At 43.6% G+C, this 19928-nt stretch overlaps 1 protein-coding gene across 1 annotated transcript; it reads right to left on the bottom strand.

Annotated features, from left to right (window-relative positions):
- Window positions 1–2512: 2512 nt before the first annotated feature.
- LOC146348773 (notewaprin-a-like) lies at window positions 2513–15398 on the bottom strand. The gene is made up of 3 exons (XM_084848385.1): window positions 15314–15398; window positions 9391–9528; window positions 2513–2649 (listed from the first exon to the last, which is right to left on the bottom strand). Exons 1-3 carry the CDS (start codon window positions 15396–15398, stop codon window positions 2513–2515), a joined length of 360 nt encoding a protein of 119 aa, XP_084704511.1.
- Window positions 15399–19928: the final 4530 nt, after the last annotated feature.

The raw sequence follows: 19928 nt of genomic DNA, 5'->3' as shown, positions 1-19928 counted from the left end.
GTTTCAGATTAGAAGCCATCCTCTCTTTGAAGGGCTTTCCAGTCCAAGTCTGGTTTAACGATACAAAATCTAAAGATGCTTCAGAATGGAGAACAGGAGCCTTAAATCTGTCCAGCAACAGTTAGCATCTGAACAGCAGACTTGAGCAGGCACAGCCATCACAGTCTTCCCCACTATGGAGAAATGTGCTGTATTTACTATGTAAATTATAGTAATTATTTCAAAATTTCTATTATACATATAAATTAACATGTGAAAATGTCATGCAGATCTGTGTCCTCTTTTTTGGTGATGCATTTTCTTTCTTCCTTTCCTTGGGTGGTGGATATGTAGCCACCTTAGTGATCTTTCTTCCAAAAAGAAGTTAAACCCAAGTAGCACTGTCCCTGCAATTTCTCATCACTCAGGGAAGTGGGAAGCATGTAACAGTAGCTTCTCTGTGGTAAGACACTGAGCATACCCCACCCCCATCCCTCAGACCTAATAATACAAAACATCTTGCCCTGGGTAAGCTGGGAGCTGGTCAATAAGAGCCTTTTTATGCTCAGGTATGGATATCTGAGAACAACACGTCTGCTGTTCTGTTCTTCAAAAATGAAGGTGCATGAGTGTTTATGTATAATTTTCTCCTATGGTAAAAGATCTGAATGTCTTGTACACAGGAACTGCTATTTGAAAGGAAGTTTTTCCCTTAGATCCTGTCCTGAAAGTAGAATCAACTCATGGTTGCCATGTTGGACTTGATGGTCTTATAGGCCCCTTCCAACCATATGGGCTCCTTCACACAGAGCTTTTATCCTGCTATTGAGATTTCTCCCTCACGGAAATTTGCGGGTCCTTTTCATGATGTTAACCTCCAGGGCACATCCAGAGGCATTTCCTGCTTATTTCATCACAGAAAGATCTGGAACTAATGAGCCATTTTTTAAACTTGGAATGTTAGATGGTGCTGTTTCATTGCGTTCTATGGAACCTTGAACATTAAAAGCTTCCCCTCTCAGCAAACACATGGTCACTGTCTGGGAGCACAGGATAAATGCAGAAAGGTTCCAGAACAGGAGGATTGTGTGGGGGTTTCCTTACTGTAAAGGCAGCCTATGATTCTATGTTGGCCCCAGAGAAGAAGAGATATAGAACAGTTAGAGGGATTTTTTTAAATATTGGAAATGCCAGCTTTTGTTACAAAACAATCTTCACTGGGAAGAACCATGGAAAGAAAGTAAATCCCCCAAAATTAAGAGGGTAAGGAGATTTGCCAATATCAGTTTAGGTAAACAGAATTATAATTTCAAAATGTTCAGTATTTTAGGTATTTATAATGCAGAACACTGATCAGCAGCAGGGGCAGACCCATGAGCTTGGGCAGAATTAAGTCATTTAATATTGACATGGCTTATTTTATTCCTCCTCTTCCCTAATATGTCTTCTTCATCAGTAAGTTCTGATCTCCTCATGATGCTGTTTCCTTGCAGCTCCTGAAGGAAATCTTTATCTCTCATCTGGAATATCTGAAATAAATGAATATATAAATAATTATGTGAACAGTCTCGCCCATTAGACTGATTTGGAAAGACAGCTTATGTTAATCCATTGCATCTAATCATGCCCAGAATGTGTTACTTTTAATCATACCTTAAAAGTATTACTACTCTGATTCTTAGCACTGACTCCCTGGTTCCCTGGATTTTACAGTTTTACCCATGTCCCAAATAACTTTGGGCTTCCAAGGACACCTGCTAGCCAGAATTCCCTCTTGATAGACCTGTCATAGACCAGAGCACTTCTGCCTTGTCTTTAATGACTTGCCTGGCCATCATGGGTGACTAGAACTTCCATGCAGGCAAGTGCGCAGAATAATAGAATTCCATGCAGGCAAGTGAGTGTGTTGGTGGAGGAGACTTTGATCTCACCATTGCTCATCTGCCAGTCCTCTTGGTTTCCATGCTGGCTGTACAAGAAGGGAAGCCCATCCCTCAGCTTTGTCCCTCCTCTGCCAGCCTGTTTCGTAGAAGGCAATGTTTTAAACTAGGCTGTGAAGAGCCTAGCATGCACACTTCCATGCTGGCTGTGAAGGAGGGGTTGCTCTCCTCTGCAGTTAGCATTGAAATACATTTCACTAGCCTCTTAGGAGGCTAACACTTTTTTTTTTTTTTTTGGCAGGCTAGTAACTTTTACATGGCTGTTCTAAATATAATTTTATATAGGAAGATCCCTTCTTAAGACAAATAGTAATGCTACTTTAAAATGGGCATACATCCATATATCGTTCTGGGTGGGAACTTTGGCTATTTTAAAATGTAAAGTGGGAGCTTCCAATCCCCTCCTCTGATGTGTGCCAGAGGAGAAATGGGGATGCGGGAACAACCAAACTGGTCCATTGCTTACTGTTACCTCCTCTCCAAACCAACCAACCACAGCAGCAAAACTTGGAGAAAGTGTGGACTATGTGACATCCTAGGAAAGAAACAGAGGTAAGAAGTAAGGAGTACCATTAGTAGTAACTGGTACCTTGTCAGGGGTCTACACAAACTTTCCCACAATTTAAATAGCAGCACTTTTGCTTTTCTGGGCAGTCAACATCATGACTGCAAACATCGTGTCCTGAGTCTGAGCAGATAGATGAAACGTCAGGGCAGGTACCAGGTTTATCTGTAATAAGAGTAAAAACACACTATGAATGTCCATTATAGGTTAAGACAATCAGAGAAATTTATGTAGAGGCTTGGCTCAACTATGCAGGCCAGATATCCCACAGTTCCTTGGAGGCTCCATAGATCAACACATTGTAGCTCCACATGTGAGCATAGAGAGGGGCAGCCCCTCAAGTCAACCCCACTGAGGAAACAGTGGTTCTGAATCCAAGTAGTGCTTCTACTAAGCACCTTTTCAGAATCCTCCATTGATGCTTACAGGGAGATGAGCAAAACCGAGTGAGCAGCATGGCAGAAAGTTAGGGATGGACAGGTGCCCCCCGTCTGGTTTCTGCGGGTGCCCGCTGAGCCCCTGCCCCTGCTTGCATGCCCCCCAACCATTTACACCTGTAACCTTGTGTATATGGGCCATGGCACCATTCTGCATAAGACTGGATTTGCACATACTCGCAATCACCATTTTTTTCTCAAAATGGCACTTACGCTGCTCGTGAACAGGTCCCAGGTGACTGCGAGAGGCTCAGCAAGCACGGGGGGGTGTCGAGCGGGGGTAGGGGCTTGGCAGGCATGGTGTGGGGGTGCAGATGGGGGGGACTATGTACTCCCGGACCCACTCCATCGCCCACACCATCCGTACAGAAAGTAAGACCTAGTTCTGAACATGTAATGAGCAACATTTTCCATTAAGAGGCAATGGGAGGCTTCTCCTGTACTTTGTGAACACACTCGAGATCTTCAAACACTCCACTTCAAAATGTAAGGCAGGGTGTTTGCAAAGGGTTGGAGGACAGGGAATGAACGCTGTTGCAGTCCAGACCCAAGCTTGAGGAGATATGGGCCTGACTCACAGTGGCATGAGGCCTTGTGAACTGTAATGATGGGGGCCAAGTTTGAACTGGGATCATACTCCCGTTACTACTTCTGTGATATCAAAGTCTTACATTCAGAGACCACTTCCTGGTAAAAGGCATCAAAATAGATCCATGGGGCAAATCCCAGGTTTCTCTGGAATAAAAACGATATAGTAGCAGAATAGCAGCATGAACTACTATCCAAATATCAACTGTATATTTATTTTGCTATCCCTCATGATACACTGCAACTAGGGCTGTCAGAGACATTCGCAGTGGAACCAAATGATTTCAGATTCTCATTAATCTGACCCATGGATTCCATAGTGGACTGGCTTTTCCCCTGTCTTCCATGGACTTCATGGACTTGCAGACCGTTTTTCAAACTTTCCCAAATTTTGTGCAGATTTCATCATTGAAAAATACATTTTTTTTACTTTATAAATGGTATTGTTTATTTCATTTATAAAGTTAAAAAATAGAATAAAAAGTATTTAAAAAAAGAAAAAGAAAAATACACATTAAAAAAACCGGCCAAAATGTGCATTCCCCTATAGGCTAAAGCATGAAAATGCGCATTTGGGGGAATTTTGCGTATTTTCACATGCTCAAATTTGCAGAAATTCAGAAACAAATTTGCACAAATTCAGAAATTCCATGGATGTGTGGGCAATGGAACAAAAGGCACCTGACAATCCAGGAAACACAGACAGAATGGATTCTACACAATCCATAATCCCTAATTGCAACCATATTTTATATGCTGGACAGCCATCTGTCACTGTCAGGGATGCTCTGACTTGGATTCCTGCATTGAGCAGGAGGTTGGACTTGATGGTCCTGTAGGCCCCTTTCAACCCTACTATTCTATGATTCTATGCCCAATGCTATAGATTGCCAATGCTTCAGAATTAGCCTGCCAGGCCTAAGGAACTTCTGTTCTTTGCACATGAATTGTATAATTCCATAATATGCGACATGCTCATCATTCCTACTACACACTTCATTTCCCACACTTCAATTAAAGTCCAGAGGAAGACATAATGAAGTGATTCCTCCCATTGGACTTTTCAGATCAGGAAGTGCAGGCAGTCTGGGAGGCAGCAGAGCAATGCGGAGATGTCTAATAGAAAGGAAAAACACATATACATCACCCTCGGCCACCTCACAGTGATGAGGTATGTACAAAAACACCACAAAAATAAATTATAAAATGCCCTGAGAATGAGGCAGAATATTGGAAGCATATCTCATGGGAGAGAAAATTTTCAGAAAATTAGAGGACAGATTTTGGCATGCCACTAGATCCACCATTTCTCTGGAGCTGGACACAACACTGCCCTCCTTACACCTGCACTGTGGAAGCTGCAGAATGGGAACCAGGCTGCCAACAAAGTTGGCAGTGCAGGAAAGGAAAAACTCTTTACGACCACAATTTCCTTAAATTATGGCTGAAATTTGCGCACACTAGGGCCGCAATTTCCGCAAATTACGGCCCTGTCACCAAGCAACCAAACCTTTCTCCAATCCTCCAGCTGGCCTGACTTGGTGCAGGCCAAGTTGGGCCAACTGGCAGATGTTGGGTCAGAGTCAGGGTGTAGGGGGTGAGCCGGTAAAAGTTCACTCAGCTCCTTCCCACAAACGAATTTCTCCAACATCCCTGGTTGTGCCTGGATATATATGTTGAATGCTGACTCCGATACTTAGTACTTCTTAAACTGGGATTCTTAGAAAGGTTATCTTACTGTATGCATTAAGCATCCTTTTTGTAGGTTCTGGTGAGAATGTTTGTTTGTTTGTTTGTTTTTAAGTGTGTGCCATGTTGTTTAGGTTGATTTGTATGCCTCTGTTTTTTCTTCTTCTTAACACAAGGAGTTTAATTCTCAAATATTATTTCCCCATATTATTTATCCAAAGTAGTCTTACTCTGGTACCCATGTTCTACTGAATTCCTCAACCTGCCCTTAAATAGGGTGGAGAGTTTCGAGAGATGTTTGTGCACATCTCTAACTGAGAGTAAAATGCTGTATTTGCCAATTATGGTGTCCGGCCTTTGGTTAAAGGCCAGTGTGGTGTAGTGGCTAGAGTGTTGGAGTGGGAGCCAGGAGATCTGGGTTCTAGTCCCCACTCGGCCATGGAAGCTCACTGGGTGACTTTGGGCCGGTCACAGACTCTCAGACCAACCTACCTCACAGGGATGTTGTTGTGAGGCTAAAATGGAGAGGAGGAGGATTATGTATTCCACCTTGGGCTCCCCAAAGAGGAAAAAAGGAGGGATAGAAATGTAATAAATACATAAATAAACAAACTGATGATTTATCTGTCTTATTATCTATCTGCCTGGCAGTTAGATATTTCTGGCAATAACCTTAGTGCAGTTGGATCAAAAATGCATGGTTTTTTCATATACCTTAGTGTCAGACAGATGCTTAGACACCTTCCTTCTATTTGTGGTTTGTTTACTAACTAGGAGAAAGTGTGGTGGATAGAGTGTTGGTCTTAGATGAGGGAGTTGTTGTTGTTGTTCAGTCGTTCAGTCGTGTCCGACTCTTCATAACCCCATGGACCATAGCATGCCAGGGCTTCCTGTCCTGCGCTCTCTCCCGGAGTGTGCTCAAGTCCATATTCATTGCATCAGTGATGCTATCTAGCCATCTCATCCTCTGCTGTCCCCTTCTCCTTTTGCCTTCAATCTTTCCCAGCATCAGGGTCTTTTCCAGAGAGTTTTCTCTTCGTATTAGGTGGCCAAAATATTTGAGCTTCAGCTTCAGTATCTGTCCTTCCAATGAGCAGTCAGGGTTGATTTCCTTTAGGATTGACTGATCTGACCTCCTTGCAGTCCAGGGGACTCGTAAGAGTCTTCTCCAGCACCATAGTTCGAAAGCATCAGTTCTTCGGCGCTCAGCCTTCCTTATAGTCCAGCTCTCACAGCCATACGTTACTACTGGGAAAACCATAGCTTTGATTAGATGGACCTTTGTCGGCAAGGTGATGTCTTTGCTTCGTACTATGCTGTCTAGGTTTGCCATAGCTTTCCTCCCAAGGAGCAAGCGTCTTGTAATTTCATGGCTACAGTCACCGTCTGCGGTGATCTTGGAGCCCAAGAAAATGAAATCTGTCACATTTCTTCCCCTTCTGTATGCCAGGAAGTGATGGGGCCAGATGCCATGATCTTCGTTTTTTAATGTTGAGTTTCAAACCAGCTTTTGCACTCTCCACTTTCACCCTCAACAAGAGGCTCTTGAGATCCTCTTCGCTTTCTGCCATTAGGGTGGTAACGTCTGAGTATCTGAGGTTGTTGATAATTCTCCCGGCAATCTTAATTCCGACCTGTGATTCATCCAACCCGGCGTTTCTCATGATGTACTCTGCATATAAATTAAATATGCAGGGCGACAATATACAGCCTTGTACTCGTTTCCGAATTTTGAACCACTCGGTTGTTCCATGTCTGGTTCTTACTGTTGCTTCTTGATCCTCGTACAGGTTTCTCAGGAGACAGGTAAGGTGGTCTGGTACTCCCATCTCTTTCAGAATTTGCCACAGTTTGTTGTGATCCACACAATCAAAGGCTTTGGCGTAGTCAATGAAGCAGAAATAGACGTTTTCCTGGAATTCTCTTGCTTTCTCCATGATCCAGCGAAAGTTGGCGATTTGATCTCTAGTTCCTCTGCCTCTTCAAAACCCAGCTTGTACTTCTGGTAGTTCTCGGTTCACATACTGCTGAGAAGCCTAGCTTGTAGGATTTTGAGCATAACCTTGCTGGCATGTGAAATGAGCGCAATTGTGCGGTAGTATGAACACTTTTTGGCATTTCCCTTCTTTGGAATTGGAATGTAAACTGACCTTTTCCAGTCTTGTGGCCACTGTTGAGTGTTCCAAATGTGTTGGCATATTGAGTGCAGCACTTTAACAGCATCATCTTTTAGGATTTTAAGTAGCTCAGCTGGAATACTGTCATCTCCACTAGCTTTGTTGTTACTAATGCTTCCTAAGGCCCACTTGACGTCCCTCTCTAGGATGTCCGGCTCAAGTTCAGTGACCACACTATTATGGCTATCAGGGACATTCAGATCTTTCCTGTATAGTTCTTCTGTGTATTCTTTCCACCTCTTCTTAATCTCATCTGCTTCTGTTAGGTCCCTGCCTTCTTTGACCTTTATCATTGTATTATACCTGTGTATTCTTTCCACCTTTACCCATTCTATTGTTTTCCTCTATTTCTTTGCATTGTTCATTTAAGAAGGCCTTCTTGTCTCTCCTTGTTATTCTCTGGAACTCTGCATTCAGCTGGATATATCTTCCCCTTTCTCCCTTGCTTTTTGCTTCCCTTCTTTCCTCAGCTACTTGTAAAGCCTCCTTAGACAGCCACTTTGCTTTCTTGCCTTTCTTTTTCTTTGGGATGAAATTAGTTGCTGCCTCCTGAACAATGTTACAGACCTCCGTCCATAGTTCCTCAGGCACTCTGTCTATCAGGTCTAATCCCTTAAATCTATTCCTCACCTCCACTGTATATTCATAAGGGATATGATTTAGGTCGTACCTGAATGGTTTAGTGGTTTTCCCTATGTTGTTCAATTTAATCCGAAATTTTGCAAGCAGCAGCTCATGATCTGAGCCACAGTCAGCTCCAGGTCTTGTTTTTACTGACTGTATAGAGCTTCTCCATCTTTGGCTGCAAAGTACATAATCAATCTGATTTCGATATTGACCATCTGGTGATGTCCATGTGTAGATGAGGGAGACCTGGGTTTAAATCTCTGTTTATCCATAAAATTCATTGATGGCCTTCATCAAGTTACTGGTTCTCAGGCTAACCTACTTCACAGGGTTTGTGTAAGAATAAAATGTGATAGCCCCATATATGGTGACATGACCTCCTCGGAGGATGGGTGGAATACAAGTATTATCTAAATGTCACTAATGTTCCGGTAGGCCTTTGGGGATAGATAGTCTGGACCTGTGAGAATATGATGGATTGATACTATTGTTTATATTGTTGTTGGCTTTTTTAAATTCTAAAATTGTATACAATGTTAATATTATTGATGATTTAATTATATTTTTGACTTTTCTATATTTCTATTTATATGTTTTAACTGTGCAAGTTTGTAATGTTATAAGGCCACCTTGAGTCCCAGTATTGGGGAAAAGGTGGGATATAAATATAATAATAACAACAACAACAACAGTATTAACAACAACAACAACAATAATGACCCCTTGAAATGCTCCAGTTGTCATATGTCTGTTATATACTGCAACGTTTGCCTGATAGATTTATTAAAAATGCTATACCAAAGCACCACAAGAGGATAAAGTATCATAGGAAGTCAGACACAAACGTTTGACACAGAAGAAATGCCTTTTAATCATGAAACAGGGATGGAAAATCTCTGGCATTTGATCTAGTCTATTAATCCCACATGGACCCTGCCCCCTCTCCCAGCCCCCCCCCTCCCAGCACTGGTAAAAGAAACCCCACTCTTATCTCTGAGCAGTGATTAGAGATAAGATCAGGAATTTCCAGCACTAGAGAAGGGCCGATTAAAGATGTGACTGACTGGAGATGTAAGAGTGAGGGTTTCCTCTCCCAGCCATAAACAAAGGCTGCCTTTCTCTAGAGGTGAGAAGGATGATCCTTTCCACACGCAGACAGGGGGAGGAGCAATCTCTCTGTGCCTCTGTCTATGAGGAGAAAGGTCCCTACACAATGGCAAGCTGTGGGGCTTCAGGTGAGGGTGAGCAGTTTTGAGAGGGGAGGGTGGGGAGGGTGGGGAGGGTGGGGAGGGCCCACCCCCAATGTCATCCAGACTCCAGGAATGAGTCAGAATGGAATCTGACTCCCCAGGGCTGAAACAGTTTCCCACCCTTGTCATAGACGGTACCTTGTGGGTTTCGGCAGACCTTGCGACAATCCCAGAAACAGCACTTCTGGATTCCTGGGCAATCATAGTCAATACTGCACAGGTCAGGTCTTAGTACAGAGCACCGAAATGGACTAGGGGGGCATGTCCCAATTTTATCTGGAATGAAAACAAACATCAAATGCCATACCTGGCAGCATTATTATGAGGTTAAATGAGACAAGGATGGCAAAACACTTGTGGACAGAAATGGCCTATAGGAATCATTGTAATCTCATTTCTCCAAGTGCCAGGTCCTTATATAGCTAAAACACCAGCACCCACACACAACAGCAGGCTTGGGGAATCACACATGTTTTCAGAAGAACAAAACATCTTCGGGGGGGAAAAACCTCAAGGTTGAAACCCACCCTCCAAAAACCCAGCTAAATGAGGACTAGTAACTGTTGTAGCCCCCTTCATGGATCACTGCCTTGTTGTGGCAAAGGGGCTTGCATAACTCAGTGAAGCCATAAGGTATGCCGTGCAGGGCCACCCAAGACGGACAGATCATGGTGGAGAGTTCTGACAAAATGTGGTCCACTGGAGAAGGAAATGGCAACCCACTCCAGTATTCTTGCCAAGAAAACCCCATGGAACGTATCACAAGGCTAAAAGATATGACACCAGAAGATGAGCCCCTCAGGTCGGAAGGTGTCCAATATAGTACTGGGGAAGAGCAGAGGGCATTTCCAAGTAGCGCCAGAAAGAGTGAAGCGGCTGGGCCAAAGCCGAAAGGCCACTCAGCTGTGGATGTGTCTGGTGGTGAAAAGAAAGTCCGATGCTGTAAAGAACAATATTGTTTAGGAAGCTGGAATGTCAGATCAATGAATCAAGATAAGCTGGACGTGGTCAAACATGAGATAGCAAGATTGAACATCGACATCTTGGGAATCAGCGAACTATAATGGACAAGCATGGGCGAATTTAATTCAGGTGACCATTATATCTACTACTGTGGGCAAGAATCCCTTAGAAGAAATGGAGTAGCACTCATAGTCAACAAAAGGGTGGGAAAAGCAGTACTGGGGTACAATCTCAAAAACGATAGAATGATCTCAATACGAATCCAAGGCAAACCATTCAACATCACAGTAATTCAAGTCTATGCCCCAACCACTGATGCCGAAGAAGCTGAGGTTGATCGGTTCTATGAAGTCCTACAACACCTTCTAGAACTAACACCAAAAAAAGATGTCCTTTTCATCATAGGGGATTGGAATGCTAAAGTAGGAAGTCAAGCAATAACCAGGATAACAGGCAAGCATGGCTTTGGTGTACAAAATGAAGCAGGACAAAGGCTAATAGAGTTTTGCCAAGAGAACACGCTGATCATAGCACTCTTTTCCAACAGCACAAGAGGCGACTCTACACGAATGATGGGAATAGAAAAGTATGGAGAAGGAAAGGAGCAGCCCATGATCCAAAGCATACCACATCATCTGTCAAACATGGTGGAGGCAGTGTTATGGCATGGCATGTATGGCTGCCAATGGAACTGGGTCACTGGTGTTTATTGATGACTTGACTGCTGATAAAAGCAGCAGAACAAATTCTGAAGTGTATAGGGCTATACTTTCTGCTCAGATTCAGCCGAATGCTGCCAAATTGATAGGACACCGCTTCATATTGCAGATGGATAACGACTCAAAACATATAGCAAAACCTACCCAAGAGTTTCTGAAGGCAAAGAAGTGGGATGTTCTTCAATGGCCAAGTCAGTCACCTGATCTCAACCCAATAGAGCATGCTTCTCACTTACTGAAGATAAGACTGAAGGCAGAAAGACCCACAAACAAGCAGCAGCTGAAGGCAGCTGCAATAAAAGCCTGGCAAAGCATTTTGAGGGAGGAAACTCGACATTTGGTCATGTCCATGGGTTCCAGACTTCAGGCAGGCAAAGTATTTTCATCCAGGTATTAAAGGGTTCTAGCTTAAAGAGTTCTAGTTTTCTACATCTGGCATCCCTTTCCACAAGAGAGCATCTCTGTAGCCATTCTGTGACTCCCTCACCTATAGTCTGGAGTGGTACAATTGAGACTCAAGTTTACCACCCCAATTGAGAACTGAGCCATAGCACTGAGTTATATTCCTAAGAGCTGCATAGTAGACACAGAGCAATTGTAAAATATGTATTTATAAGTTTTAGCAAGCCCTGTGTCAGAGTGCACAACATGTATTGTCCTGTCATATTTGTTCTTCATGTACTGTGTCAAATATTAAAGGTCTCAAACAGAACTGGTAACTCTAGAACAGTGCACCTTTGCTAACAAACAAAATGGGAAACAGTTTCCCTTAGAGCTGTCTTGACATGATAATGATCGCTTTGAAGCCCTTTCACTCACATCAAAATGGGTTATTTTGATTTGTGGACTTTTGCATGCATGTCTTGCTAAAACCCCCCTTCATGGATCACTGCCTTGTTGTGGCGAAGGGGCTTGCGTAACTCAGTGAAGCCATAAGCTATGACGTGCAGGGCCACCCAAGACGGACAGGTCATGGCAGAGAGTTCTGACAAAATGTGGTCCACTGAAGAAGGAAATGGCAACCCACTCCAGTATTCTTGCCAAGAAAACCCCATGGAACGTATCACAAGGCTAAAAGATATGACACCAGAAGATGAGCCCCTCAGGTCGGAAGGTGTCCAATATGCTACTGGGGAAGAGCAGAGGGTATTTCCAAGTAGCGCCAGAAAGAGTGAAGCGGCTGGGCCAAAGCCGAAAGGACACTCAGCTGTGGATGTGTCTGGTGGTGAAAAGAAAATCCGATGCTGTAAAGAACAATATTGTTTAGGAACCTGGAATGTCAGATCAATGAATCAAGGTAAGCTGGAGGTGGTCAAACATGAGATGGCAAGATTGAACATCGACATCTTGGGAATCAGCGAACTCAAATGGACAGGCATGGGCGAATTTAATTCAGGTGACCATCATATCTACTATTGTGGGCAAGAATCCCTTAGAAGAAATGGAGTAGCACTCATAGTCAACAAAAGGGTGAGAAAAGCAGTACTGGGGTACAATCTTAAAAATGATAGAATGATCTCAGTACGAATCCAAGGCAAACCATTCAACATCACAGTAATTCAAGTCTATGCCCCAACCACTGAGGCCGAAGAAGCTGAGGTTGATCGGTTCTATGAAGACCTACAACACCTTCTAGAACTAACACCAAAAAAAGATGTCCTCTTCATCATAGGGGATTGGAATGCTAAAGTAGGAAGTCAAGAAATCACCGGGATAACAGGCAGGCATGGCCTTGGTGTACAAAATGAAGCAGGACAAAAGCTAATAGAGTTTTGCCAAGAGAACACGCTGATCATAGCAAACACTCTTTTCCAACAGCACAAGAGGCGACTCTACACATGGACGTCACCAGATGGTCAATATCGAAACCAGATTGATTATGTCCTTTGCAGCCAAAGATGGAGAAGCTCCATACAGTCAGTAAAAACAAGACCTGGAGCTGACTGTGGCTCAGATCATGAGCTGCTTCTTGCAAAATTTCGGCTTAAATTGAAGAACGTCGGGAAAACCACTAAACCATTCAGGTATGACCTAAATCATATCCCTGATGAATATACAGTGGAGGTGAGGAATAGATTTAAGGGATTAGACCTGATAGACAGAGTGCCTGAGGAACTATGGACGGAGGTCCGTAACATTGTTCAGGAGGCAGCAACGAAATCCATCCCAAAGAAAAAGAAATGCAAGAAAGCAAAGTGGCTGTCTGATGAGGCTTTACAAGTAGCTCACGAAAGAAGGGAAGCGAAAAGCAAGGGAGAAAGGGGAAGATATACCCAACTGAACGCAGAGTTCCAGAGAATAGCAAGGAGAGACAAGAAGGCCTTCTTAAATGAACAATGCAAAGAAATCGAGGAAAACAACAGAATGGGAAAGACTAGAGATCTCTTCAAGAAAATTGGAGATCTCAAGGGAACGTTTTGTGCAAAGACGGGCATGATAAAGGACAAAGAAGGCAGGGACCTAACAGAAGCAGATGAGATTCAGAAGAGGTGGAAAGAATACACAGAAGAACTATACAGGAAAGATCTGAATGTCCCTGATAGCCATGATAGTGCGGTCACTGAACTTGAGCCGGACATCCTCGAGAGTGAAGTCAAGTGGGCCTTAGGAAGCATTAGTAACAACAAAGCTAGCGGAGATGACAGTATTCCAGCCGAACTATTTAAAATCCTAAAAGATGATGCTGTTAAAGTGCTGCATTCAATATGTCAACAAATCTGGAACACTCAACAGTGGCCACAAGACTGGAAAAGGTCAGTTTACATTCCAATTCCAAAGAAGGGCAACGCCAAAGAGTGTTCAAACTACCGCACAATTGCGCTCATTTCACATGCCAGCAAGGTGATGCTCAAAATCCTACAAGCTAGGCTTCAGCAGTATGCGAACCGAGAACTACCGGAAGTACAAGCTGGGTTTAGAAGAGGCAGAGGAACTAGAGATCAAATCGCCAACATTCGCTGGATCATGGAGAAAGCAAGAGAATTCCAGAAAAATGTCTATTTCTGCTTCATTCACTACGCTAAAGCCTTTGATTGTGTGGATCACAACAAACTGTGGCAAATTCTTAAAGTGATGGGAGTACCAGACCACCTTACTTGTCTCCTGAGAAACCTGTACGAGGGTCAAGAAGCAACAGTAAGAACTAGACATGGAACAACCAATTGGTTCAAAATTGGGAAAGGAGTACGACAAGGCTGCATATTGTCACCCTGCTTATTTAACTTATATGCAGAGTACATCATGAGAAATGCCGGGTTGGATGAATCAGAGGTCGGAATTAAGATTGCTGGGAGAATTATCAACAACCTCCGATATGCAGACGATACCACCCTAATGGCAGAAAGCGAAGAGGATCTAAAGAGCCTCTTGTTGAGGGTGAAAGAGGAGAGTGCAAAAGCTGGTTTGAAACTCAACATTAAAAAAACTAAGATCATGGCATCTGGCCCCATCACTTCCTGGCATATCGAAGGGGAAGAAATGGAAGCAGTGACAGATTTTACTTTCTTGGGCTCCAAGATCACCGCAGATGGTGACTGTAGCCATGAAATTAAAAGACGCTTGCTCCTGGGGAGGAAAGCTATGGCCAACCTAGACAGCATAGTAAGAAGCAGAGACATCACCTTGCCGACAAAGGTCCGTCTAATCAAAGCTATGGTTTTCCCAGTAGTAATGTATGGCTGTGAGAGCTGGACTATAAGGAAGGCTGAGCGCCGAAGAATTGATGCTTTCGAACTGTGGTGCTGGAGAAGACTCTTACGAGTCCCCTGGACTGCAAGGAGGTCAAATCAGTCCATCCTAAAGGAAATCAACCCTGAGTGCTCATTGGAAGGACAGATAATGAAGCTGAAGCTCCAATATTTTGGCCACCTAATGCGAAGAGAAAACTCCCTGGAAAAGACCCTGATGCTGGGAAAGACTGAAGGCAAAAGGAGAAGGGGACGGCAGAGGATGAGATGGCTAGATAGCATCACGGATGCAATGAATATGAACTTGAGCACGCTCCGGGAGAGAGCGCAGGACAGGAAGGCCTGGCGTGCTATGGTCCATGGGGTCACGAAGAGTCGGACACGACTGAACGACTGAACAACAACAACAACAACTTGCTAAAACCAAAAGATCTTTTATTAGAAAGCAAACACAAAGGTCTAAAAAGTACTCCATGCCATACTGGATGGCAGGTAGAAAAGGGAATCAGAAATCAACAGTGCAATCACATATGCCAAAGCCAGTCCCATTCATTTCGATAGGAGATACTCCCAATTAAATGTGCTTAAGAACCAATGAAATGAAGCAGCAAAATCTTGAATTACTGGGTCAATATCATGAATCTTTGATCGAATCACTGTTTCCCTCCTACTCTTCTTTCCTTCACCACTTACCTCTTGGCGGCAAGGCAGAGGCAGATGGAAACTGTGTCCAAAAGGCCAGGAGCCCTACAAGGAAGAAGCTAGTTGTGGTCTTCATGATACATTCAGAATGTGGTTCCAAATATTCATGAAACAGCCAGGCTTATATTTAAGTCTGTGGAAAGGGAGGGGTTAGATCGCAAGAGGAAGGAGCCCTGCCTCACCTTTGTCACCAAGGATTGGCCAACCAGATATCTTTCCAGATAACATTGGCTTTGTCCACATTTACTTCACTCTTCAACTCTTCTACTTTACTCTGTATTCCAAGGATACTGAGTCCTGACCTATGATGATGTTCAGCCAGGGGTACCTCTGTTATCTTATTAGCAAGTTGTGTTAATTATGGGTTTGGAAACATTGCTTTGAAAAAATGGAACTTCCACATACCTCCTTGAGCAGGATTTGACTGCTTTCTGGGCAGGCTGCCCTCCAGCTCTTCCCTTGCATGGTCAGAGTGACTCAGCCATTTGTGACCATTTTGAAGAAGGACAGAATGGAGTGGACTAAGCTGCTAGCCTGACATACCCTCCAACATTTAGCAGATGACAGTAGAGACAACTGAACATGAGGATGTACAGATTATGTAAAAACCCATTCCGTCAGTGTTTCATGGATTGTCAAGTGCCTTTCATTCCATCCTGTGCTCAACCATGGAATCAGATTTTTTTTTGTTTCCAAATTTCTGCAAATTTGCATTTGTGCAACCCACCCACCCCATTTTCACATAAATTTTCACACTTTTGCCTATGGGGGGAATGCACATTTTTTGCCATTTTTTTTTAAGTTTGTACATTTTTCTATTATTAAGTTTGTGCAAAATCCCAGAAAGTTAGAAAAAAGGTTCGCAAGTCCTCAGAATCTGCCTGACTGGGGAAAAGCTGGTTCCTTGCAGAATCTACAGGTCGGATTCTGAACTCATTTGATTCCATTGAGGATTTATCCAACATCCCTACACTTATCACACCCCTATTCTTGCAGTAAGGATCATTGCCTGAGTGCAACCATTCACACACAGAATGGTCATGTGTTACAGAAGCGTCTTTACCTGCTTCACCTGCGTTACCCGCTTTACCTTCAATAGAACGTTGAATCTCACACAGTGTAATAACTGCAATACAGACACAATTAGCAACATCTACTATCTGGTTAGGGAGGAAGGGAAGTAAGTATTCTGGCATTTTGTGTTTAGTCTACCAAAGAAGAATCAGTATAGAGCCCAGGAATGGTTACATGATTTAGAACAGAAGAAGAGTGATGCTGGATCAGACCAAGGGTCCATCCAGTCCAGCATTCTGTTCACACAGTGGCCAGCCAGCTGCCCATGGGAAACCCACAAGCAGGACATGAGTGCGACAGCACAGTCCTGCCCATGTTCCCCAGCAACTGATGCACATAGGCACACTGCCTCTGATCCTGGAGGTACCATATAGTCATCAGGAGTAGTAGCCATTGATAGCCTCCTCCAGGAATTTGTCTAACACCCATTAAAAGCCATCCAAATGGGTGGTCATCACTGCATCTTGTGGAAGCAAATTCCATAGTTTAACTATGCACTGTGTGAAAAAGGACTTCCCCTTTATCTGTCCTGAATCTCCCCTCAACCAGCTTCATGGGATGACCTCCAGGTTGTAGTATTATGAGAGAGGGAGAAAAAGCAGAGTGTGTTTGTCCTTTTAGTTATATACCAGCAAACATAGCTGGCCTATGATATATTATGATACTTAACAGTTCAGAGTTAACCTCATTATATGGAGCATTTGAAATGACAAGCTACACAACATGTATTATGGTTCATGTGTGTACATTTTTATATGCATGTGCGCTAGAGTCATTTGTAGTCCTTAACAGTTTGTTTACTTATGTGTGCATCACAATCCTTTGAGAGACTTGGTGAAGGGAGGTGAAACTCTAAGAATAGCAATATTCTTTTTTTTTTTAAGGTAAAAAGATGAAACAGGAGTTTTTCCAGAGACAGGTACCAGAAAACCAGAACTATCCGTCATAAATTGTTAACTTTGCAGGGAATGGCTAGAGGGCCTTCCTTGAGGCATGGTGTTGAATCTGTGTATTCTACTGCCTTCTACCAAGCTACCAAATTCCAGCTTGGCAGCAACAGAGGGTTAGGTAGTGTGACCTAAAGAGCAGAGTTTCCCAGGAGACAAGTTCACATGTTTTCCAGTATCTCTTGTGCATTTGTGCCAAATGCCTAGCTGCTATTCGTACTAGGGTTTGAATGGATGCATATTGTCAGTCACCCCATATAGGAAAACCTACAAGGAAATAATTAGGTATGGAGTTCGATGGTGGATACTGATCTGTTTGATGGTGGATACTGTATTTATCTCCAGTTGTACTCTCCATGAAATGACTATTTAGTGCTGTATATTTAAATGTATAGGCTGATTTCCCATCAGGTAGCTTCACAGCAGTTTACAGTAAAAAGCTCAATGAGCTGGTGATGGTGTATATGAATGAGCTACACAGTTCAAGGATGTGCATTAAGTGAAAATGTTGCTGCTGACTGTACAAAAAACATCCAATTTTACTTGTAAGAAGAAGAGAGAGTCTGGCAACCAGCCCAAACTTCTGGCTTTTACACACAATAAATTTGACAACGCCCCCAAACACACAATAACAGTAGCCAGGCTAGGGATTTTCTGGTCAGTTGGCAAGTTTGGTTTCCTCCTTTATTCACACTTGTCTCCTTATTTGACTTAGGGCACAATCCTCTGCATGTTTAAGAAAGAAAAAAATCCTACAACTCCCATGCTGGCTAGAAAGTGCTGGGAAATGTACATCTTTTTTCTGTCTGAACAGGCATAGAATTTCACTTATAAACTCCAAAAGGAGGGAGTTGCCTCTTACATTTCTGGCACTGAATGGAACAAATTATTGCGTAAGCCAGCTTTCCTACACATTCTGTATGAACTGTTTTCCTTCTGGAGGTTTTGTACTGATTATTCACACTGATTGAATGATACAAGTCAAACGACTTGTGACAAGAGGGGTTTCCACAATTGCAACTAATGATGTATTTTTCTTTTATATAGCACCTGTGGGGGTGGGGTGGGGAGACAATTTAGATCAGGGACATGATATAAAGGCAAAACTTTTATATCATGCCCCCAGCAGAAAAGGAAAAATGTTAATTTTCTTTAAATTAATGACAAAGGATGATAGAATATTGATGACATTTTCTGGAATTTGTAAGATATTACTTCAAAAAGTATGTGAGCCTGAGCTGGTCGTTAGGGAGGGGCATGTCAAGCCTACCTTGATTCATGGGTTCCATAAACCAGAGAAGCCCCAAAATCCCTTTAGCCAATTTCTTTTTAATTTCAATTCTAGCCTACTTCCAGCACTTGCTTGGCAATTGTAAGGGTCAGTCTTGTTCCCCTTTTTTAAAGGCATAGAACCCAACAGACTACAAAATAAGCATAGGCTGGTTTCTTCCCCTCAGGCCTACTTTCTTGGGATGGCCCATAAACCATTAGCTCCTGCTCCTCCCCTTGGCGCTTTTCATCTAGCAAGATGTTGTCTCTTCCCACGTGCCACCATCTCCATCCTTGGCCAGCTGGCTAGGAGCCCTTGGCTTTGCATCTTCCCAAAGGATGCATGCAGGGGCTCTAGTCTGGGTAGCTTGTTCTTCAAGGGGTACGGGGGAGTTGTACAGCCTGCCTGCACAGCTGCACAAGAGTTCCACCCTTTTGTCTTCCAGGAACAAAGGTTAAGTCTCTCTGGTTCTCCAGCCTCTCCATCCGTATTCCTTTCCTTTGCTCTGTCTGATCCCTTCGAAAGCTAGCAGCACAGGCCATGGAGGAGTGGCAGCCTTACCTGATATAACAGAGATCCCCAACATGCTTGCAGGCACCTCCAATGGCACCAGCAAAGGGGTCTCCAACATGGTGCCGACAGCACCCGAAAGTTTTATTTTATTTTGTTTTGTTTGTTTGTTTTAAAATATGCATATATGGATTTGTATGAAATGCATACAACTTTCTAGCAAATATATACAGGTTTCAAGCAAAAGTGGACCAAAGATCCAAAATGGTTGGGGACCCCGTGATGTAAATTTGAGTTGTTGCCCTCTGCAGCTGCCCTGATTCTACTGATTCCAGAGTGATGGGAGCCTAGATGGAGGTGGATAGCCCAGTGGTCCTTCACATATCCCCCAGCCCAAGAAGGGACTGCTGTCTCCCAAGGTTTCCAAGGGCCCAGACAGGAGAAAGTAGGGATGTTAGAGAATTCTGCCACGGACTGATTAGGGATGTCGGAGAATTTCTCCACGAATCTCCGGGAGGCCGAATGCCAATGCATTCGGCCCCCCCGAAATTGGTGGGGAAATTCTCCGACACCCCCCCGCGCCCCCCCCGGGATGGGACTTACCTCGCATGAATGTCCCTCGCGGCGGCGGGTCCCGGCGGCGGTTCGGCGGTGGTTCGGTGGCGGCGGCGGCCAGTCTTCCGACCAGCTGCCGCCACTGCCATTTCCAAGTAAAGTGTAAAAAAAAAAAAAAAACGTGATAGGCTACGTAAAGATTTATGTAGCCTATCACGGCTAGATTTTCAAAGTCAGCCGTGATAGGCTA

This window comes from Heloderma suspectum, chromosome 4, assembly GCF_057233095.1.
Source record: "Heloderma suspectum isolate Gila_16-S chromosome 4, 16-S_ref, whole genome shotgun sequence".
Classification (NCBI taxonomy): Eukaryota; Metazoa; Chordata; class Lepidosauria; order Squamata; family Helodermatidae; genus Heloderma; species Heloderma suspectum.
Note: the sequence above shows the minus strand (reverse complement) of the source record. Positions and strands in the feature narration are given on the sequence as shown.